The 24964-nt window shown below is 46.6% G+C and overlaps 1 protein-coding gene across 2 annotated transcripts in view; it reads right to left on the bottom strand.

The window, feature by feature from the left end:
- npepps (aminopeptidase puromycin sensitive) overlaps window positions 1-24964 on the bottom strand; it is an 85957-nt gene that overhangs the window by 16401 nt on the left and 44592 nt on the right. For both annotated transcript variants that reach the window (XM_084318890.1, XM_084318889.1), the window contains exons 17-19: window positions 17752-17971; window positions 12264-12406; window positions 2247-2303 (exon numbers count right to left, since the gene is read on the bottom strand). In XM_084318890.1, the coding sequence (XP_084175016.1) occupies window positions 2247-2303; window positions 12264-12406; window positions 17752-17971 (420 nt within the window). The remainder of the gene's footprint in view (window positions 1-2246; window positions 2304-12263; window positions 12407-17751; window positions 17972-24964) is intronic.

Consider the following 24964-nt stretch of genomic DNA (forward strand, 5'->3'; position numbering starts at 1 on the left):
GAAGATGCAGAGCGTAGGGGTCTTGAGGGTGTGTAGTTAGAAGATGCAGAGTGTAGGGGTCTTGAGGGTGTGTAGTTAGAAGATGCAGAGCGGAGGGGTCTTGAGGGTGTGTAGTTAGAAGATGCAGAGTGTAGGGGTCTTGAGGGTGTGTAGTTAGAAGATGCAGAGCGTAGGAGTCTTGAGGGTGTGTAGTTAGAAGATGCAGAGCGTAGGGGTCTTGAGGGTGTGTAGTTAGAAGATGCAGAGCGTAGGGGTCTTGAGGGTGTGTAGTTAGAAGATGTAGAGTGTAGGAGTCTTGAGGGTGTGTAGTTAGAAGATGCAGAGCGTAGGGGTCTTGAGGGTGTGTAGTTAGAGGATGCAGAGCGGAGGGGTCTTGAGGGTGTGTAGTTAGAAGATACAGAGCGTAGGGGTCTTGAGGGTGTGTAGTTAGAGGATGCAGAGCGGAGGGGTCCTGAGGGTGTGTAGTTAGAAGATGCAGAGCGTAGGGGTCTTGAGGGTGTGTAGTTAGAAGATGCAGAGTGTAGGGGTCCTGAGGATGTGTAGTTAGAGGATGCAGAGCGTAGGGGTCTTGAGGGTGTGTAGTTAGAAGATGCAGAGCGTAGGGGTCCTGAGGATGTGTAGTTAGAGGATGCAGAGCGTAGGGGTCTTGAGGGTGTGTAGTTAGAAGATGCAGAGCGTAGGGGTCTTGAGGGTGTGTAGTTAGAAGATGCAGATCGTAGGGGTCTTGAGGGTGTGTAGTTAGAAGATACAGAGTGTAGGGGTCTTGAGGGTGTGTAGTTAGAGGATGCAGAGCGTAGGGGTCTTGAGGGTGTGTAGTTAGAAGATGCAGAGCGTAGGGGTCTTGAGGGTGTGTAGTTAGAAGATGCAGAGCGTAGGGGTCTTGAGGGTGTGTAGTTAGAAGATGCAGAGCGTAGGGGTCTTGAGGGTGTGTAGTTAGAAGATGCAGAGCGTAGGGGTCTTGAGGGTGTATAGTTAGAAGATGCAGAGCGTAGGGGTCTTGAGGGTGTGTAGTTAGAAGATGCAGAGCGGAGGGGTCCTGAGGGTGTGTAGTTAGAAGATGCAGAGCGTAGGGGTCTTGAGGGTGTGTAGCTAGAAGATGCAGAGCGGAGGGGTCCTGAGGGTGTGTAGTTAGAAGATGCAGAGCGTAGGGGTCTTGAGGGTGTGTAGTTAGAAGATGCAGAGCGTAGGGGTCTTGAGGGTGTGTAGTTAGAAGATGCAGAGCGTAGGGGTCTTGAGGATCGGATGATGTTCATGAATGAAGTTGTAAGGCGGACGTTGTCATTTGATTAGATTACAACTTTAAAAAAAACGTACATTGCATTTTTAACACGTTTAGAAAAAAACAAGTTTAAAAATAAAAGAAACATGTCAATGACGGTCAACGTCAAGTATTCATTTGGGTACTTCCCAAGACGCACACAGCGGAACAACGGCTGACATTCACCAAATCAAATCTCCCCGACATGCGTGACATCTGATCTCGCGGCCGAGTGATCAAGGACCCTTCTGCGTTTTATGAAGTTATGTCCGCGTTGCGGCGCCGTGATCCGGTTATGGAAATTGTGATAAAAAATAATAATACCGTAATTCCTCTAATAGTAACCCCGGCTTGTATTTGTTTCAACTGTAGCTGATACCAGGCTTGTATTAGGAGGAGGCATGTATAAGAGAGAGGCCTATATTTCAAATTTTCAAACAGATCATAATGAATAAATCAACATTTTGTGTCAGTTTGAACCCAGTAAAATGTACTGGGTTCATTTATTGAAACCAAGTACTGTATGAAATACGGTAGTAAACAGTGCAATTACAGGTGGTCAAAAAAAGTTAAATAAAGTAAAATAGTGCAATCACAATACTGGTATAATAATAATAATAATAATAATAATAATAATAATAATAATAATAATAATAATAATAATAATAATAATAATAATAATAATAATAATAATAATAATAATAATAACTTCGTTTTATACAATTCTGAGGTAGGCTTACTCTCTTGGTAAACATTAACACCATACCATTATATGGTATTTACTGCACAGCCAGGCCAGCATATACATGAAACCCGGCTTGTATTAGGAGGCCGGCTTATAATTGCTTAGCTCAACAGCGCACCCGGTCATTAATAGAGACCCGGTTTTTAATTGAATACCGGTTACTATTAGAGGAATTACGGTAATAATAAAAAGAAACTGTGCCAATCTTTAGCGGCGAGGCCTGAATGAAACTGCCGCTGTTACCTTCATCATGCTCTCCAGCGTGGCGCTGTCTCCGTGCTTCAACACCGTCAGATACACCTGGAGGAGACACAACACATCCTCCCGTTAGGAGCGCACGACACACAGACACCCAGCTGGCAGAAACACTTCAATAAATTCAAGGACTTCCAAGTACTTTTCCAAGCACTATTTTTCATTTTAAAAGGGCATTTAAAAAAGGATACAATTCACTTTTAAATGCAGTTTTTTTTTTATTGAAAAAAAAAAATCGGATCCAATATGTATGGCTTAAAACCAATTTCCGACAATTAGTTACACTTTAGATTTCAAAATTATAGGGCGGCCGGGGTAGCGCAGCGGACTAAGCGTCTGTCTACCACCACAGAGACAGTGGGATCGAATCCAGCTGTGGTGCTTCCGGGTTGGCCGACCGTCCATACTGACACAATTGGCAGTGTTAGCGGGTGGGAAACCCGGCGAGGGTGGGTCCTGGTCGTTGTAAACAGCGACTACTACAGTTCGGTCGGGGCGCCTGCACAGCAAGGGAAGGATCTAGGAGAGGTAGTGTGATCCTTCCACACGTTACACTCCCCCAGTGAGAGTCCGCGCTGCCAGGTGAAAAGAAGCGGTGGGCTGGGTACACATGTGTCGGAGGAAGCATGTGATAGTCTCCGCCCTCCCAGACCGACGGTAGGGGGTAGAGTGCGCAACGACCAGGAAGGGGATTGGGAATTGGCATAACGACTAACATTGGGAGGGGAAAAACGGAAAAAGGTGGAAAAAAGATTTCAAAATTATATTTCTTGATTCAGAACTATTTTATCATGGATGAACAAAACTTTCAATGCGAATGGTTAATTTGAATTTCAATGACCTTTTAAGCACCTTGTAATTTTTTTTACTGTTTAAGGAATTCCAGGCCTCGACTTTTTTTGGTAAAAAATCACTTCAAGGACCTTGTGCGAACCCTGCTTTTAGAATAATAGCCTGATATGAATTTTCTGAGTTGAGTGGATGCCTAACGTGAGTGAGTGAGTGAGTGAGTGAGTGAGTGAGTGAGAGCACGCTTTGCATTGTCGACTGAATAGACATCTCTGTATCTCTCTCTTTCTAATAATTTTCCATGTTCTGTCATCTAATATTACATTCCATTACTTTTCCTGATATCTTAGGTAGGGCTGGGCGATATGGCCAAAAACGTTATTGCGATAAAATTATAAAATGCTGTCAAGTTTAATTAACTTCTTATGCCCGGCGCCGATGGACGGGCTATTAATAGACTTGTTTTGCTGCTGCGAATGTCTCGAGTTGATGTCGTCGTCAGTCCGCGCGCGTTAGCAGTTAGCCGACAAGCGGTGTATCCCATGACAATGTACTAAATATGACCCTAAAATACTCTGTTTCGCCCCAATACATTGCAACGACGTCCACCGTATACCCCACACTACTATAACCGTGGCATCAGAATTCACGCCACACACCCACTCGGCACGTGAAATATAAAATAGCGCCGTGCAAGCTAATTAGCCTAGCCAGCCTTGTTTACAAAGTACTAAATATGACCCTAAAATACTCTGTTTCGCCCCAATACATTGCAACGACGTCCACCGTATACCCCACACTACTATAACCGTGGCATCAGAATTCACGCCACACACCCACTCGGCACGTGAACTATAAAATAGCGCCGTGCAAGCTAATTATCCTAGCCAGCCATGTTTACTCCTTGAGTCCTACCTCTCTACCCAGAGGTGCAGCGCGGGTCTCCTTCCGCTGTCCGCCATCTCCTTCACTGATTGGTTGTTAGTGCGTGTGCTCATATCCAAGCTTGGAAAATCGATATATCGAAACTTTGCGACCACGTTTCATGTTTATTTCGAGGAAATAATTTATCGCGATAGTTATCGTTATCGTTTTATCGCCCAGCCCTAATCTTAGGTTTAGTCGTGGTATCGAAGTAAAAATGTTGGTATCGTGACGACATTACATCCTATGGTACAGATAACACTGGTGGAAATGAACTTGCTCAAGTACTGTACTTAGTAGTGTTGTCAAAAATATCGAAAAATCGATACATATCGATTCTGAATATTTAAAACGGTTTCAATACTCATTTCCCAAAATATCGATATTTAATAATTCATATAAAAAATAAAAAATAAATTGTATAAGGAAGTTGCATTGTTCATTTCAATACCTGTAATAGTACAGTAGTCCACACACACACACATGTGCATTCAGTTAAGTCGGAATATGACTAATACAAACAGTTCAGTTTGTCAGGTACATGCAACACAGATTACAGTGTTTACATCTGTCTGCTTGAGAAAATACCATGTTCTGCAATAAAAATTATTGAAGTGAGATGAACAGTTATTTTTAAATGTGTGATCTAAAGATAAACAAAGGGTTTTAAAAGTGTTATATTTATCTTCTCTTATAGTACCAGAGAGAAGCTGAGGAGAATCAACCAGCAACAAAAGCAAAATTTATTAAAAAATCTTTACATTTTAAGATTGAACCTTTTTCCCCGTGGTATCGAAAATGGTATCGAATATCGATACTTTTCAAGGTATCGTATCGAAGTTCGAAATTCCAGTATCGTGACAACACTAGTACTTAGTATTAAAATGTTAGGCTTTGTACTTTTTCTCCACTACATTTTAAAGGAAATATTGTACTTTTTACTCCACTACGCTTATCTGAACCCATCAGTTAACTAGTTACTTTGAAGACAAATATTTTGCATAGAAAACACGGCAAGAATGTATGAAGATTATGTACTTTCAAATTTGAAGCGTGTCGACTTCAAGGGGACGCAATCAGAGCAGCATACAGCGTTTGCCCTAGGATCTTTCTCATAGCCGCAAGTAATCGATTACTCACGTCCATCCATAATACTGAGTAGTACCCTCTAAGATATACTGAGTAGTACCCTCTAAGATATACTGAGTAGTGTTACGACCCTGGCTCATGGGTACGCAACCTATGTGTAATCAACACCAAAACCCTGTGCTCTAACTAAAAAATGCTACTAAACCAAGGAACTACTAATATAACTATAAGCTAATGTACTGGTAACCCAACGGACAAGGACTGTAAGAACCTGACAGCTCTTTCACTAGGCACAGACCGTGCATGTGTGTTTCTGGGTCTGCCTTTGAAGCTCCCCAGCAGGTAACCAATCAGCACTAATTGGCTAATTGGCAGCCCTCACCTGCCTGCCCTGGTGACACAGGAGTGACCAGGCCTCTAGTACATAACACCTCCCCCACCAAACTGGTTGCCCAAGAGGCAACCACTACACAACAACCCATAAACAAAACAAAAAACAACTGTGACCCCGTAGTTGTCAGGGCCTCTACCACAACAGCGATAACGGGTACCACAAACACCGGTACTACGATCGTGAGAGGGCGTCTGCTAGCACGTTGTCCCTCCCACGAATGTGGCGAATATCCAAGTTATACGCCTGGAGGAACAAACTCCATCGCATCAAACGATGATTCGAATTCACCATGCTGCGAAGACAAACCAAAGGGTTATGGTCTGTATACACAACAAGGGGCAAACTGGAGGATCCAACGTAAACATAAAAATGGTTCAAGGCAAGAACCGGGTCGGCCCCTGTCGAACACGACCACCGATACCGATCTGTCAAAATTATACTGCAAACCAAAATCAACCTGAGAACTGCGCTTAACAGAACAGACCACAGCACAACAAAACCATAAATCACTGATACCACCACCGCACCCATATCCATCCCACCTGGCACTGGCAGTTCAGGATACTGCACACCGTGAACATCCAGAGTAGGCTGTACCGCCTCAGGTACAGCCCCAGTGTACCGGGAACCTGGCAGTACGACAGCCAGCATAACGTCTGGAACACCATCTAAAATGGCGTCACCCAAAATAACTTTGTCCTGATCAAAATCAAAATGGCTGCCACTCAACAGACCAGGTCGCGAAGGCGGCTCCTGCTCCACAGGACACAGGTAACTAGGTTGACCATCACACCTAGTGCGTGGCAGAGAATCAGTGTGGACATGTGGATCAATGTCAGAATCATCAACTGACATACTGGGACCATCCCTGCCCACAAGTGAAACATTAGGGACAATAGAGCTATTGTGGGAAGGCTGGCAGCCTAAATCAAGCTTAGTAGCCCCTCCAACTAGAACGGTGTCACATGAAAAAACAGCACCTCTCATAGCATCCTTCCCACACTCCTCCTCCAATTCGTTCGTGGCCTCAGCCACCGTACAGGCTGGGAAGACCTTGAGACACTGCGCTGCCATATCATCTCCTGTCACATGCTTCTCCGGCACGCCTGTCAACTCTGGTTTCACCACCGGGCCTAACACAAAACCACAATCAAGAGAATAATTATGCAGAGGTACATCCACAGTGTGCTTTCCAAAATTCTCAACAGGTGCACCTTTTAATTCAACAAAGAATGTGTCACTAAGTGTAATGTCCCAAGTCGAAGTATCAACAACATCACTTTTGTCCTTTGACATTTCTCGTGCCACAGCACACACCGGAAACACTCCTGGATGTTTCTGTGCCAGCTCATTAGAGACCTCAGAAACCACAGGAATGGGAGTTACAACCGGAGTAGCCAACACTTTGTCACCAGCCAAATCATTCCCTAGAATGAAGGACACCCCCTTTATGGGAATGTGAGAACATACCCCCACAACAACATTGCCTGATACTAAGGGAGAATTGAGCGTGACCTCATGCAAAGGTGCATCCACAAATCCACCCCCAAAGCCCTGAACAACGACATCGGAATGCAAAGAAGAGTTTGATGAAAATGGCAAAACCCCCTCCAGAATGAGGGACTGAAAAGCACCGGTATCTCTCCAAATTGTTATAGCCTGTTTGGACTCTAGTGCATTAGTCAGGGAAACAAATCCATTCATCCTAAACCTTGAGGAACCCTCAAGCTCTTTGTCCACACGTTTGATACCTTCCCCATCCCCATCTAACGTTGGCATAGGCATCCTGCATATGGTTTCTACCAGAGCCACGGTTCTGACATTTTTCTGCTCAAGCACCGGGCATCCAGCAACGATATGACCAGGTTCCTTACAGTAAAAACAGATAATCCCTTCTGGGAATGCACCAGCAGAACCACCCCGCCTAGGAGGTGAAGTTAATTGACCAGCAGACACAGGTTTTGGGAAACGGCCCCCCTGAACAGGACGCCTATCCCCGGACTCAACACGGTAGTCCTCCAAAAACACGGACTTGTGTGTCAACACAAACTCATCGGCGAAGACAGCGGCGTCGCCTATCTTCGATACCCCACGCTCATTTAGATGTGTGGAAACGGTATCAGGAACACATCTTTTAAATTCCTCTAGGAGAATCAACTGCCTAAGCTGCTCTCTTGACTCTGCCTTCTGAGAAGTGCACCACCTGTCAAACAGGTTCTCCTTCTCCCTTCCAAATTCAACATAAGACTGCCCCTCGGACCTACGATAACCTCTAAAACGCTGACAATAGGCCTCAGGGACCAACTCATAAGCCCTCAAAATGGAAGCTTTAACAAGTTCATAATCAGCGTTTTGTTCAAGGGACAGAGCAGTGTAGGCTTCTTGTGCCCTACCAACCAAAACACATTGTAGCAGCAGTGTCCAGGCGGTATCAGGCCACTTCAATGTGGTTGCCACCCGTTCAAAAAGGGGAAAATATCTTTCCACGTCTTTCTCAAAAAACGGAGGCACCATCCTAATATTCCTGCCTACATCAAAACCGGAACGTGACTCTGGATGCAGAGCACCCGCCTGCAAGGCAGCATGCTTATATTCAAGCTCCTTCTGTGCACGCTCGTGCTCCAACAACATTTGTTTCTCCTTAAACTCACGCTCCTCTCTCCGCTCCTTAAGCTCACGCTCCTCTTTCCTCTCCTCACGCTCTCGCTCTAGCTGCCTTTCTTTAAACTCCAACTCCCTAATCCTCCACTCACCCTCTACACCAGTCAATAGCGGAGACACGTCAGACAAAGGAGGCTCCTCCACCCTCTCCTCAAGCACCTGTTCCCTAATGAGCAAAACCCTCAAAGCACCCAAGGCAGATGGTTTCAAACGTTTCTCACTGGGAGTAAGCTCGACCTTGTAGTGCACAGCAAGCTCGAGCAGTTGTTCTTTGGAAAATTTGTCTAATAAGTCATGAGACGGGCGATCAACAAAGTCCCTGATGGAAGCCATTGTCACTGAACTAGACACCCCAAGCTACACACCCAACCTCACAGACACGAAGAACCACTAACAAACCACGAAGACCCCCCCAACGAACCACTGAAGAACAACGAAGAACCACTGAAGAACCATGAATAATGCTAATTGCCAACAATAACAACCAGAAGGGAACGCGGTGGAAATGTGAGCTCTACGGAGCGCACCTTTCCAGGTTGCACAAACAAACAAAAAAAATAAATAAAAAAAACACACCCACCCTAAATAGACGTGTCATACACGCAGGGTGTTAGGTGCTACCAGGTATGCTCACCAAACACTTAAACAAACAAAATAAATCCAACAAAATATTCCAAACAGGTGCGCCTTCTAACCTGATGTGACCACATATGCTTCTACGTCTAAACTGCAGAAAACCCCGGCCTACCACATGTCTACCCTAAGAAACACTAAATCAAGCCCTACCACACTACCTGTGTTTCCTGGCCGCCCTAACCTACCTACCCTTAAACGAATGCCCTGTAGACCTAACTTTCTTCAACCACACCTGCTACCAGTCAAAGATCATATACAATCATTTCATTGACCGCCCCAGGAGTACGCGGTGCACCGGACGCTAACCAACAACCAGAAAATAATATCCCTATCTACATGTGGTGCCTACTAAACTATATATTTTAACAGCATAAGTAGTCACATCAAATTACAAACAAATACGGCATACTCACCTGTTTGATGAAAATGGCTCAGCCCCCACGTTACACCATGTGTAACGAACACCACCCAAACCATAATATGATGACACCCCGTGCAACACAAAAAAAAATCACCAAACAAAGTGCTAGGGGTAAAAGATCCCGGACGAGCGCCCAATTGTTACGACCCTGGCTCATGGGTACGCAACCTATGTGTAATCAACACCAAAACCCTGTGCTCTAACTCAAAAATGCTACTAAACCAAGGAACTACTAATATAACTATAAGCTAATGTACTGGTAACCCAACGGACAAGGACTGTAAGAACCTGACAGCTCTTTCACTAGGCACAGACCGTGCATGTGTTTCTGGGTCTGCCTTTGAAGCTCCCCAGCAGGTAACCAATCAGCACTAATTGGCTAATTGGCAGCCCTCACCTGCCTGCCCTGGTGACACAGGAGTGACCAGGCCTCTAGTACATAACAAGTAGTACCCTCTAAGATATACTGAGTAGTACCCTCTAAGACAGACCTGGGCATTGTACGGCCCGCGGGATGATTCTGACCGGCCCGCGAAAGATTACATGATAATTTTTTTTTTTTTTTTTTTTTACTTTTTTCTTTTCATGTCAACGTTCACACGCACAATATAGGCTTAGGAGACATGCTCAGAAGATGTTGGTTCTCTTTGGATCCACCTACATATGTGAACAGACATTCTCATTCTCGTTTACCAAGTCCAGGTACAGATCCTCTCTCACTGATGAACATCTGGCAGCTGTGCTTCGCATCTCCACCTCAGACATGCAACCTGACTTTGATGGACTTGTTAAAGCTCAACAGAGACTGGATTTCTCACACTGAATGAAACAAAAAAGAACTGAAGAACACTAAAATGTGGAAATATAACAAGTGAAATGGGACACTTGATATTTTTTTTTCTTAAATGTTTAATATAGGCATGTAAAGTAAAAAAGGCTACAAAACTGGGACACTTTTCTTTACACAGTTCAGTGACATGTCTTGTTTATTTTTGCTATAAGATGATGTGATGTCTTTAGAAAGCTAAGAAAATCCTTGTTTCAATAGTATATGAAACTCAAAATGCCCTTTGTTATTAATGTTTCACATTTTGTTTATCATTTTGGAAATAAATTCTATTTGAATAAATGATATTTTTGAAAGCTAACCTCACCTTTTAATTGCCAAATAATAACATACACTCTTACCAGGGGTCAAAATAATGCCATTTACTGCTTTTTATATAGAAATAAAATGTATATTATGCATAATTGAGTTTGGAATTTTGGCCCGGCCCCCCAACATATTTTCAGTTGCTCATTCGGCCCCCCGGGAAAAATAATTGCCCACCCCTGCTCTAAGATATACTGAGTAGTAGCCTCTAAGATATACTGAGTAGTACCCTCTAAGATATACTGAGTAGTACCCTCTAAGATATACTGAGCAGTACCCTCTAAGATATACTGAGTAGTACCCTCTAAGATATACTGAGTAGTACCCTCTAAGATATACTGAGTAGTACCCTCTAAGATATACCGAGTAGTACCCTCTAAGATATACTGAGTAGTACCCTCTAAGATATACTGAGTAGTACCCTCTAAGATATACTGAGTAGTACCCTCTAAGATATACTGAGCAGTACCCTCTAAGATATACCGAGTAGTACCCTCTAAGATATACCGAGCAGTACCCTCTAAGATATACTGAGCAGTACCCTCTAAGATATACTGAGCAGTACCCTCTAAGATACACCGAGTAGTACCCTCTAAGATATACCGAGCAGTACCCTCTAAGATATACTGAGTAGTACCCTCTAAGATATACTGAGTAGTACCCTCTAAGATATACTGAGCAGTACCCTCTAAGATATACCGAGTAGTACCCTCTAAGATATACCGAGTAGTACCCTCTAAGATATACTGAGTAGTACCCTCTCAAATAAATAATAATAAATAATAAGAATCAGCAGTTGGAGCACATTCCATGTAGTTGTCCTGGTTTGAAAAGACGTTTGTTGCACGTCATGCCCTCCTCTCTACCCCTGATTCATGTCACTCATGTCTTATCTAATAAAGCCGAAATCCCCTAAAAGATATCTTTAAAGAAATTTTATTAAATTAAATTAAATATAAAAAAAAAAAAAAGCAAAGAAGGAAAAAAAAGCTGCTTGCTTAGAATGTGTCGCAGCCTCTTGATAAATACTATGAGCTGCACAAGAAAACACAACACATTTGAGAATCTTTTCTTCTTTTATTATATTACACTGTAGCTCTTCTCCTCTCCAGGAGCTCGTAGAGGGAAAATAACGTATACAATAATTTAATTCATTATAATTTAAACGCTATTGAATAGTAGTTAATCAATAGTATTAATACAATTATTCTGTTACAGCTACTGAGCTATATAATATAGCTACTGTCCATCAATATCTTCCTTTTGAATGAAATAGGTTCAGGAGAGATGGAGAGAGGGAGAGAGAGAGCGAGACACACACACACAAGATAGACGGAGAGAGACAGAGATTCTCAGCCCCTCCTTCCCTCACTATGCCTCCGAGCGTCCCCAGTGATTAGCGTTAGCAGTAGTTAGCGTTAGCAGGTTAGCTTAGTTGGAGTACTCAGTTAGCAGATAACATTAAGTAGTTATTGTTTTTTTGCGCGACGTGGGTATACAGGACTGGCGAGGATGCAAAGCATGTTGGAACCGCTGCTCGCAGAGTTGGTAGAAGCAGACTCGAGATCAGTTGTTCCAGAGCTGATCCACGCTGCTCCGTGTCTCGTCATGAAATGACAATTGCGCAGTAGTTGACACGGCCACTACGCAAGACGATTTACTCGCACACTGTGCTCCTAAATGATTTTTCCGGTTCGCACAAATCTATTTTTAAATGAATGAAATGCTTGCACTGTATAGCCCTGATATAATACTCTAATATGCTCATATGGCTCCCAATTATTTTACACGCCAGAGTGGCCGAGTAGCCTCTGTAATTTACCAGCCAAAGAGGAAATCTACACGCCATTGGCATTTGGCGGGTGCTTATTTTGTTCCCTGGATGTACTGGTGTGTATGTACTGGATGTACTGTATGCGTGTGTTGCTCAGTGCTTACTGGGCTCCTGAGGTCTGCAGGCAGGTTCTGTTTGCCCTCCGTGTGGTCCTTGAATCTCCGCCGGGCCTCCTCCAGCGTGGCCTTGTCCCCCGCCTTGCCCAGCTTGCCCAGAACCAGCCCCCTCAGCAGGGCGTCCAGGTGGCCTGGGGGGACGGAGGAGAGCAGAGCAGCTGAAGGCCAGCCTGAATAGCAGCTAGGAGACACCCTGACACTACTACCTAGCCTTGCTTTAAAACACCCTGACACTACTACCTAGCCTTGCTTTAAAACACCCTGACACTAATCCCTAGCCTTGCTTTAAAACACCCTGACACTACTACCTAGCCTTGCTTTAAAACACCCTGACACTACTACCTAGCCTTGCTTTAAAACACCCTGACACTACTACCTAGCCTTGCTTTAAAACACCCTGACACTACTACCTAGCCTTGCTTTAAAACACCCTGACACTACTACCTAGCCTTGCTTTAAAACATTCTGACACTACTACCTAGCCTTGCTTTAAAACACCCTGACACTACTACCTAGCCTTGCTTTAAAACACCCTGACACTACTACCTAGCCTTGTTTTAAAACACCCTGACACTACTACCTAGCCTTGCTTTATAACACCCTGACACTACTACCTAGCCTTGCTTTAAAACACCCTGACACTACTACCTAGCCTTGCTTTAAAACACCCTGACACTACTACCTAGCCTTGCTTTATAACACCCTGACACTACTACCTAGCCTTGCTTTAAAACACCCTGACACTACTACCTAGCCTTGCTTTATAACACCCTGACACTACTACCTAGCCTTGCTTTAAAACACCCTCACACTACTACCTAGCCTTGCTTTAAAACACCCTGACACTACTACCTAGCCTTGCTTTATAACACCCTGACACTACTACCTAGCCTTGCTTTAAAACACCCTGACACTACTACCTAGCCTTGCTTTAAAACACCCTGACACTACTACCTAGCCTTGTTTTAAAAACACCCTGACACTACTACCTAGCCTTGCTTTAAAACACCCTGACACTACTACCTAGCCTTGCTTTAAAAACACCCCGACACTACTACCTAGCCTTGCTTTAAAAACACCCTGACACTACTACCTAGCCTTGCTTTAAAACACCCTGACACTACTACCTAGCCTTGCTTTAAAACACCCTGACACTACTACCTAGCCTTGCTTTAAAACACCCTGACACTACTACCTAGCCTTGCTTTAAAAACACCCTGACACTACTACCTAGCCTTGCTTTAAAAACACCCTGACACTACTACCTAGCCTTGCTTTAAAACACCCTGACACTACTACCTAGCCTTGCTTTAAAACACCCTGACACTACTACCTAGCCTTGCTTTAAAACACCCTGACACTACTACCTAGCCTTGCTTTATAACACCCTGACACTACTACCTAGCCTTGCTTTAAAAACACCCTGACACTACTACCTAGCCTTGCTTTATAACACCCTGACACTACTACCTAGCCTTGCTTTAAAACACCCTGACACTACTACCTAGCCTTGCTTTAAAACACCCTGACACTACTACCTAGCCTTGCTTTATAACACCCTGACACTACTACCTAGCCTTGCTTTAAAACACCCTGACACTACTACCTAGCCTTGCTTTATAACACCCTGACACTACTACCTAGCCTTGCTTTAAAACACCCTCACACTACTACCTAGCCTTGCTTTAAAACACCCTGACACTACTACCTAGCCTTGCTTTATAACACCCTGACACTACTACCTAGCCTTGCTTTAAAACACCCTGACACTACTACCTAGCCTTGCTTTAAAACACCCTGACACTACTACCTAGCCTTGTTTTAAAAACACCCTGACACTACTACCTAGCCTTGCTTTAAAACACCCTGACACTACTACCTAGCCTTGCTTTAAAAACACCCCGACACTACTACCTAGCCTTGCTTTAAAAACACCCTGACACTACTACCTAGCCTTGCTTTAAAACACCCTGACACTACTACCTAGCCTTGCTTTAAAACACCCTGACACTACTACCTAGCCTTGCTTTAAAACACCCTGACACTACTACCTAGCCTTGCTTTAAAAACACCCTGACACTACTACCTAGCCTTGCTTTAAAAACACCCTGACACTACTACCTAGCCTTGCTTTAAAACACCCTGACACTACTACCTAGCCTTGCTTTAAAACACCCTGACACTACTACCTAGCCTTGCTTTAAAACACCCTGACACTACTACCTAGCCTTGCTTTATAACACCCTGACACTACTACCTAGCCTTGCTTTAAAAACACCCTGACACTACTACCTAGCCTTGCTTTAAAACACCCTGACACTACTACCTAGCCTTGCTTTAAAACACCCTGACACTACTACCTAGCCTTGCTTTAAAAACACCCCGACACTACTACCTAGCCTTGCTTTAAAAACACCCTGACACTACTACCTAGCCTTGCTTTAAAACACCCTGACACTACTACCTAGCCTTGCTTTAAAACACCCTGACACTACTACCTAGCCTTGCTTTAAAACACCCTGACACTACTACCTAGCCTTGCTTTAAAAACACCCTGACACTACTACCTAGCCTTGCTTTAAAAACACCCTGACACTACTACCTAGCCTTGCTTTAAAACACCCTGACACTACTACCTAGCCTTGCTTTAAAACACCCTGACACTACTACCTAGCCTTGCTTTAAAACACCCTGACACTACTACCTAGCCTTGCTTTATAACACCCTGACACTACTACCTAGCCTTGCTTTAAAAACACTCTGACACTACTACCTAGCCTTGCTTTAAAACACCCTGACACTACTACCTAGCCTTGTTTTAAAAACACCCTGACACTACTACCTAGCCTTGCTTTAAAACACCCTGACACTACTACCTAGCCTTGTTTTAAAACACCCCGACACTACTACCTAGCCTTGCTTTAAAACACCCTGACACTACTACCTAGCCTTGTTTTAAAACACCCTGACACTACTACCTAGCCTTGTTTTATAACACCCTGACACTACTACCTAGCCTTGTTTTAAAAACACCCTGACACTACTACCTAGCCTTGCTTTATAACACCTCAACACGTTAAAGCTCCACTATGTAGTTCTGGGAAGGAGAATTACCTATAGAATAATTACTTACAATTAACCATTACGATTTTTGCTCCCGATATGTCAAAAAGCAAAACACTGGTGCAGGTGCCTTTGGACCGAAATGGCTTCTAATAATGTGTAACAAGAGACACACGCTTCTCAACATTAGTGGAGGACGACTTAAAGGCCAACTTGCAGGTTGTATTTTTGTTCAATAAAAAATGTGACTAGGCCAACGCTGACTTTCAATGAAGAGGGGGAAAAAGATTATCGAAATTGACCCAGTTTTAACGTTTTATTTTGTCGACCAAACCACAACCTCACGCACATGCATATTTTAATCCATGGTTCATAGCGTGCGTGTGTCATCTTAATGATGACGTCACATCAGGTGCAGGGCAGCGAGGGGCTCTGAGAGTCACAGGCAGGTAGTGGCAGCAAGCAGAGAGCCTTCTTGTTACTACTAGCCGAGGAGCTAGTCTCTGTTTCACCCAGGGGCGGACCTAGCACATTTGGCACCCTAGGCGAGATTCACCACTGCGCTTTTGCCTCTTCATAGTTCTCTAACGTTAGTCTTTCTTTCCTCAACGCTCAATTCTATAAACACTTGACCGATACCCATCAATGCACAGCGCTCTAGCATGTTCTGACTGTGAACACCTCTCAGCTGAGGCTCAGACCGACCGACCGTTTTAGATTTTTGGCTCATTTTCCCTTATGTTAGAATTTTTTTTATGTAAAAATAATGGTTGCAGATATAGAGGGGGGCGCCAAAACGAATTTTTTTTTTTTTTGGCGCCCCCCTCTGGGTGGCGCTCTAGGCGACCGCCTATAGGAAGGTCCGCCCCTGGTTTCACCTAACACTATTGCTCCGTGATCATAGCCATTCATCTCTAAAGCTAACCACTATTTGTAAAAGCCACAACCACGTTACCATATTTGTAATAATGTAAATCATTGTGTCGTTGTACATAGTGTATATAACGTTAGTAGCTAAGTTAGCTAACGTAGCTTAGCTTAGCTTGGTAGCCAGCATTCTCGAAACTCCTAACAATACCCGATTTAAAATAGTTCTCTCCTCTTTGTATACCTTTGTCCTCACAAGTATTCTGCCAGGGAACTTATGGACACGACAATAGTAGTAGTTATAAGGTGTTTGAGCTTGTAACGTTAACGCTAGTTAGCTAATAGCTATCGTGGTAGCCCGTTTCGTGACTGTGATGCACCGAGTGTGCTACTATTGTGCTATCAACATGCCGCGACGTGTAGCTTGCTAGCCGGCATGATGCGTGCAGTGCTTTTCCCCACAGGTCTGAGAAGAGGACCTGCACATTTTACTCGTTCCCCAAACTCCTCTACATGCCCCGATCTAAAATGGTTCACGACAGTAGCCATAATGCTAACGTTAGCGGGGTAACGTTAGCCAGAGCCATATAGCCAGTAGTACTATGACCCGGACGGGCATAAGGCATAAGTTGCCTGAAGTGACGTCACGGCCCTGCTAGCGTCTGATAAGCTTTTAGATTTGCTCCGTGCATGTTATTCGTGCATGGACCTTTTTAACCCTTTCTGAGTGGCATTTACGGGGTCAAATGGAAATAAATAAATAATGAAATTAGATACCAATGATGTAAACTACCCATAACTGAAGGGTAGGGTTTAACCTGCAAGTTGGCCTTTAAACAAAAGGCCATTGATCTGAAACCAAACCTGAACGTCCTAATGGACATTTATATACTGCTTCTCTGATCTTCCAGCCACTCTCACACATTCAGAGTCTCACATTCACTCTCACACATTCAGAGTCTCACATTCAGAGTCTCACATTCACTCTCACACATTCACTCTCACACATTCAGAGTCTCACATTCACTCTCACACATTCAGAGTCTCACATTCAGAGTCTCACATTCACTCTCACACATTCAGAGTCTCACATTCAGAGTCTCACATTCACTCTCACACATTCAGAGTCTCACATTCAGAGTCTCACATTCACTCTCACACATTCAGAGTCTCACATTCAGAGTCTCACATTCAGAGTCTCACATTCACTCTCACACATTGAGTCTCACATTCAGAGTCTCACATTCAGAGTCTCACATTCACTCTCACACATTCAGAGTCTCACATTCAGAGTCTCACATTCACTCTCACACATTCACTCTCACACATTCAGAGTCTCACATTCACTCTCACTCTCACACATTCAGAGTCTCACATTCACTCTCACACATTCAGAGTCTCACATTCACTCTCACACATTCACTCCTCCCCCTCCCCTTCTCTCCCTCCTCACCTCCCCCTCCCCCTCCTCACCTCCTCCTCCCCCTCCTCCCCTCCTCCTCCTCTCCTCCTCCTCCCCTCTCCCCCTCCCCCTCCCCCTCCTCACCTTCTCCCGGCCTGCTGTCCCAGCCCAGCTTGAGGCCGATGGGGGTGAAGAGGTCTCGTATGAACTCCTGGATCTCCTCGTGGAAGTCGGTGTGTGAGAGCAGGGAGGACAGGACGCCCAGGTTGCAGCTGAGGTCGCTCCACACCGTGTAGTTGGGCTCGTTGACGAAGGCCTCCATCAGCTTCAGCACCTCCACCGTGCTGATCATGCCGGCACGAGACTGAGGAAGAGGAGGAGGCAGAGAGTTCAGGAGACTGAGGAAGAGGAGGAGGCAGAGAGTTCAGGAGACTGAGGAAGAGGAGGAGGCGGAGAGTTCAGGAGACTGAGGAAGAGGAGGAGGAGGAGAGTTCAGGAGACTGAGGAAGAGGAGGAGACAGAGAGTTCAGGAGACTGAGGAAGAGGAGGAGACAGAGAGTTCAGGAGACTGAGGAAGAGGAGGAGACAGAGAGTTCAGGAGACTGAGGAAGAGGAGGAGGCAGAGAGTTCAGGAGACTGAGGAAGAGGAGGAGACAGAGAGTTCAGGAGACTGAGGAAGAGGAGGAGGCAGAGAGTTGAGGAGACTGAGGAAGAGGAGGAGGCAGAGAGTTCAGGAGACTGAGGAAGAGGAGGAGGCAGAGAGTTCAGGAGACTGAGGAAGAGGAGGAGGCAGAGAGTTGAGGAGACTGAGGAAGAGGAGGAGGCAGAGAGTTCAGGAGACTGAGGAAGAGGAGGAGACGGAGAGTTCAGGAGACTGAGGAAGAGGAGGAGGCAGAGAGTTCAGGAGACTGAGGAAGAGGAGGAGGCAGAGAGTTCAGGAGACTGAGGAAGAGGAGGAGGCGGAGAGTTCAGGAGACTGAGGAAGAGGAGGAGGCAGAGAGTTCACGAGACTGAGGAAGAGGAGGAGGCAGAGAGTTCACGAGACTGAGGAAGAGGAGGAGACAGAGAGTTCAGGAGACTGAGGAAGAGGAGGAGACAGAGAGTTCAGGAGACTGAGGAAGAGGAGGAGACGGAGAGTTCAGGAGACTGAGGAAGAGGAGGAGGCAGAGAGTTCAGGAGACTGAGGAAGAGGAGGAGGCAGAGAGTTCAGGAGACTGAGGAAGAGGAGGAGGCGGAGAGTTCAGGAGACTGAGGAAGAGGAGGAGGCAGAGAGTTCACGAGACTGAGGAAGAGGAGGAGGCAGAGAGTTCACGAGACTGAGGAAGAGGAGGAGACAGAGAGTTCAGGAGACTGAGGAAGAGGAGGAGACAGAGAGTTCAGGAGACTGAGGAAGAGGAGGAGACGGAGAGTTCAGGAGACTGAGGAAGAGGAGGAGGCAGAGAGTTCAGGAGACTGAGGAAGAGGAGGAGGCAGAGAGTTCAGGAGACTGAGGAAGAGGAGGAGGCAGAGAGTTCAGGAGACTGAGGAAGAGGAGGAGACAGAGAGTTCAGGAGACTGAGGAAGAGGAGGAGACAGAGAGTTCAGGAGACTGAGGAAGAGGAGACAGAGAGTTCAGGAGACTGAGGAAGAGGAGGAGACAGAGAGTTCAGGAGACTGAGGAAGAGGAGGAGGCAGAGAGTTCAGGAGACTGAGGAAGAGGAGACGGAGAGTTCAGGAGACTGAGGAAGAGGAGGAGGCAGAGAGTTCAGGAGACTGAGGAAGAGGAGGAGACAGAGAGTTCAGGAGACTGAGGAAGAGGAGGAGACAGAGAGTTCAGGAGACTGAGGAAGAGGAGGAGACAGAGAGTTCAGGAGACTGAGGAAGAAGAGGAGACAGAGAGTTCAGGAGACTGAGGAAGAGGAGGAGACGGAGAGTTCAGGAGACTGAGGAAGAGGAGGAGACAGAGAGTTCAGGAGACTGAGGAAGAGGAGGAGACAGAGAGTTCAGGAGACTGAGGAAGAGGAGGAGACAGAGAGTTCAGGAGACTGAGGAGGAGGCGGAGAGTTCAGGAGACTGAGGAAGAGGAGGAGACAGAGAGTTCAGGAGACTGAGGAAGAGACAGAGAGTTCAGGAGACTGAGGAAGAGGAGGAGACAGAGAGTTCAGGAGACTGAGGAAGAGGAGGAGGAGGAGAGTTCAGGAGACTGAGGAAGAGGAGGAGGCAGAGAGTTCAGGAGACTGAGGAAGAAGAGGAGATAGAGAGTTCAGGAGACTGAGGAAGAGGAGGAGACAGAGAGTTCAGGAGACTGAGGAAGAGGAGGAGACGGAGAGTTCAGGAGACTGAGGAAGAGGAGGAGACGGAGAGTTCAGGAGACTGAGGAAGAGGAGGAGACAGAGAGTTCAGGAGACTGAGGAAGAGGCAGAGAGTTCAGGAGACTGAGGAAGAGGAGGAGGCAGAGAGTTCAGGAGACTGAGGAAGAGGAGGAGGCAGAGAGTTCAGGAGACTGAGGAAGAGGAGGAGACAGAGAGTTCAGGAGACTGAGGAAGAGGAGGAGACAGAGAGTTGAGGAGACTGAGGAAGAGGAGGAGGCAGAGAGTTCAGGAGACTGAGGAAGAGGAGGAGACAGAGAGTTCAGGAGACTGAGGAAGAGGAGGAGGCAGAGAGTTCAGGAGACTGAGGAAGAGGAGGAGACAGAGAGTTCAGGAGACTGAGGAAGAGGAGGCAGAGAGTTCAGGAGACTGAGGAAGAGGAGGAGGCAGAGAGTTCAGGAGACTGAGGAAGAGACAGAGAGTTCAGGAGACTGAGGAAGAGGAGGAGACAGAGAGTTCAGGAGACTGAGGAAGAGGAGGAGACAGAGAGTTCAGGAGACTGAGGAAGAGGAGGAGACAGAGAGTTCAGGAGACTGAGGAAGAGGAGGAGACTGAGGAAGAGGAGGAGACAGAGAGTTCAGGAGACTGAGGAAGAGGAGGAGACAGAGAGTTCAGGAGACTGAGGAAGAGACAGAGAGTTCAGGAGACTGAGGAAGAGGAGGAGACTGAGGAAGAGGAGGAGACAGAGAGTTCAGGAGACTGAGGAAGAGGAGGAGACAGAGAGTTCAGGAGACTGAGGAAGAGGAGGAGACAGAGAGTTCAGGAGACTGAGGAAGAGGAGGAGACAGAGAGTTCAGGAGACTGAGGAAGAGGAGGAGACAGAGAGTTCAGGAGACTGAGGAAGAGGAGGAGACAGAGAGTTCAGGAGACTGAGGAAGAGGAGGAGACGGAGAGTTCAGGAGACTGAGGAAGAGGAGGAGACAGAGAGTTCAGGAGACTGAGGAAGAGGAGGAGGCAGAGAGTTCAGGAGACTGAGGAAGAGGAGGAGACAGAGAGTTCAGGAGACTGAGGAAGAGGAGGAGACAGAGAGTTGAGGAGACTGAGGAAGAGGAGGAGGCAGAGAGTTCAGGAGACTGAGGAAGAGGAGGAGACAGAGAGTTCAGGAGACTGAGGAAGAGGAGGAGGCAGAGAGTTCAGGAGACTGAGGAAGAGGAGGAGACAGAGAGTTCAGGAGACTGAGGAAGAGGAGGCAGAGAGTTCAGGAGACTGAGGAAGAGGAGGAGGCAGAGAGTTCAGGAGACTGAGGAAGAGGAGGAGACAGAGAGTTCAGGAGACTGAGGAAGAGGAGGAGACAGAGAGTTCAGGAGACTGAGGAAGAGGAGGAGACAGAGAGTTCAGGAGACTGAGGAAGAGGAGGAGACAGAGAGTTCAGGAGACTGAGGAAGAGGAGGAGACTGAGGAAGAGGAGGAGACAGAGAGTTCAGGAGACTGAGGAAGAGGAGGAGACAGAGAGTTCAGGAGACTGAGGAAGAGACAGAGAGTTCAGGAGACTGAGGAAGAGGAGGAGACTGAGGAAGAGGAGGAGACAGAGAGTTCAGGAGACTGAGGAAGAGGAGGAGACAGAGAGTTCAGGAGACTGAGGAAGAGGAGGAGACAGAGAGTTCAGGAGACTGAGGAAGAGGAGGAGACAGAGAGTTCAGGAGACTGAGGAAGAGGAGGAGACAGAGAGTTCAGGAGACTGAGGAAGAGGAGGAGACAGAGAGTTCAGGAGACTGAGGAAGAGGAGGAGACGGAGAGTTCAGGAGACTGAGGAAGAGGAGGAGACAGAGAGTTCAGGAGACTGAGGAAGAGGAGGAGGCAGAGAGTTCAGGAGACTGAGGAAGAGGAGGAGACAGAGAGTTCAGGAGACTGAGGAAGAGGAGGAGACAGAGAGTTCAGGAGACTGAGGAAGAGGAGGAGACAGAGAGTTCAGGAGACTGAGGAAGAGGAGGAGACAGAGAGTTCAGGAGACTGAGGAAGAGGAGGAGACAGAGAGTTCAGGAGACTGAGGAAGAGGAGGAGACGGAGAGTTCAGGAGACTGAGGAAGAGGAGGAGACAGAGAGTTCAGGAGACTGAGGAAGAGGAGGAGACAGAGAGTTCAGGAGACTGAGGAAGAGGAGGAGACAGAGAGTTCAGGAGACTGAGGAAGAGGAGGAGACAGAGAGTTCAGGAGACTGAGGAAGAAGAGGAGACAGAGAGTTCAGGAGACTGAGGAAGAGGAGGAGACGGAGAGTTCAGGAGACTGAGGAAGAGGAGGAGACAGAGAGTTCAGGAGACTGAGGAAGAGGAGGAGACAGAGAGTTCAGGAGACTGAGGAAGAGGAGGAGACAGAGAGTTCAGGAGACTGAGGAGGAGGCGGAGAGTTCAGGAGACTGAGGAAGAGGAGGAGACAGAGAGTTCAGGAGACTGAGGAAGAGACAGAGAGTTCAGGAGACTGAGGAAGAGGAGGAGACAGAGAGTTCAGGAGACTGAGGAAGAGGAGGAGGAGGAGAGTTCAGGAGACTGAGGAAGAGGAGGAGGCAGAGAGTTCAGGAGACTGAGGAAGAAGAGGAGATAGAGAGTTCAGGAGACTGAGGAAGAGGAGGAGACAGAGAGTTCAGGAGACTGAGGAAGAGGAGGAGACGGAGAGTTCAGGAGACTGAGGAAGAGGAGGAGACGGAGAGTTCAGGAGACTGAGGAAGAGGAGGAGACAGAGAGTTCAGGAGACTGAGGAAGAGGCAGAGAGTTCAGGAGACTGAGGAAGAGGAGGAGGCAGAGAGTTCAGGAGACTGAGGAAGAGGAGGAGGCAGAGAGTTCAGGAGACTGAGGAAGAGGAGGAGACAGAGAGTTCAGGAGACTGAGGAAGAGGAGGAGACAGAGAGTTGAGGAGACTGAGGAAGAGGAGGAGGCAGAGAGTTCAGGAGACTGAGGAAGAGGAGGAGACAGAGAGTTCAGGAGACTGAGGAAGAGGAGGAGGCAGAGAGTTCAGGAGACTGAGGAAGAGGAGGAGACAGAGAGTTCAGGAGACTGAGGAAGAGGAGGCAGAGAGTTCAGGAGACTGAGGAAGAGGAGGAGGCAGAGAGTTCAGGAGACTGAGGAAGAGGAGGAGACAGAGAGTTCAGGAGACTGAGGAAGAGGAGGAGACAGAGAGTTCAGGAGACTGAGGAAGAGGAGGAGACAGAGAGTTCAGGAGACTGAGGAAGAGGAGGAGACAGAGAGTTCAGGAGACTGAGGAAGAGGAGGAGACTGAGGAAGAGGAGGAGACAGAGAGTTCAGGAGACTGAGGAAGAGGAGGAGACAGAGAGTTCAGGAGACTGAGGAAGAGACAGAGAGTTCAGGAGACTGAGGAAGAGGAGGAGACTGAGGAAGAGGAGGAGACAGAGAGTTCAGGAGACTGAGGAAGAGGAGGAGACAGAGAGTTCAGGAGACTGAGGAAGAGGAGGAGACAGAGAGTTCAGGAGACTGAGGAAGAGGAGGAGACAGAGAGTTCAGGAGACTGAGGAAGAGGAGGAGACAGAGAGTTCAGGAGACTGAGGAAGAGGAGGAGACAGAGAGTTCAGGAGACTGAGGAAGAGGAGGAGACGGAGAGTTCAGGAGACTGAGGAAGAGGAGGAGACAGAGAGTTCAGGAGACTGAGGAAGAGGAGGAGGCAGAGAGTTCAGGAGACTGAGGAAGAGGAGGAGACAGAGAGTTCAGGAGACTGAGGAAGAGGAGGAGACAGAGAGTTGAGGAGACTGAGGAAGAGGAGGAGGCAGAGAGTTCAGGAGACTGAGGAAGAGGAGGAGACAGAGAGTTCAGGAGACTGAGGAAGAGGAGGAGGCAGAGAGTTCAGGAGACTGAGGAAGAGGAGGAGACAGAGAGTTCAGGAGACTGAGGAAGAGGAGGCAGAGAGTTCAGGAGACTGAGGAAGAGGAGGAGGCAGAGAGTTCAGGAGACTGAGGAAGAGGAGGAGACAGAGAGTTCAGGAGACTGAGGAAGAGGAGGAGACAGAGAGTTCAGGAGACTGAGGAAGAGGAGGAGACAGAGAGTTCAGGAGACTGAGGAAGAGGAGGAGACAGAGAGTTCAGGAGACTGAGGAAGAGGAGGAGACTGAGGAAGAGGAGGAGACAGAGAGTTCAGGAGACTGAGGAAGAGGAGGAGACAGAGAGTTCAGGAGACTGAGGAAGAGACAGAGAGTTCAGGAGACTGAGGAAGAGGAGGAGACTGAGGAAGAGGAGGAGGCAGAGAGTTCAGGAGACTGAGGAAGAGGAGGAGGCAGAGAGTTCAGGAGACTGAGGAAGAGGAGGAGACAGAGAGTTCAGGAGACTGAGGAAAAGACAGAGAGTTCAGGAGACTGAGGAAGAGGAGGAGACAGAGAGTTCAGGAGACTGAGGAAGAGGAGGAGACAGAGTTCAGGAGACTGAGGAAGAGGAGGAGACAGAGAGTTCAGGAGACTGAGGAAGAGGAGGAGACAGAGAGTTCAGGAGACTGAGGAAGAGGAGGAGGAGGAGACAGAGAGTTGAGGAGACTGAGGAAGAGGAAGAGGAGGAGACAGAGAGTTCAGGAGACTGAGGAAGATGAGGAGGTGTGTGCTGACAAGTGGCTAGTGACTTTGGAAAACCACTAGCCAGAGTGGCTGGTCAGCTGTCAAGCCCTGTAGTACAACCACTGGAGAACTGAGAAGAACAGACGGGAAAAATAAGGTAACATAATAGTTCATGGTCAGATATGTGCGTGTTATACTGTCGGTCACTCATTAGGAATTATCATCTGAATCATTAAGAGCTTGTTTTTATCAGTTGTAGAACTGCTAATATTAACATAACTTTTGTTTAGTCATGTTCGTATTTTCCAGACCAAGACAGTTTCAAGACTACAGTATTAACAGTAGGGATGCACCGATCCGACTTTTTCAGTCCCGATACCGATACCTGGGTTTGGGTATCGGCCAATACCGAGCCGATCCCCATTGTCCAAATTTTTCTCTCCAAAAAAAGTTTAAAAAATAAATAAATGTATCCACGTTTTTTATTTGTTTATTATTAAAATAGATTGGTTTAAGAATTGTAAA

The sequence above is a fragment of the Notolepis coatsorum genome (genome assembly GCF_963971535.1).
Source record: "Notolepis coatsorum genome assembly, chromosome: 7".
Taxonomy (NCBI): Eukaryota; Metazoa; Chordata; class Actinopteri; order Aulopiformes; family Paralepididae; genus Notolepis; species Notolepis coatsorum.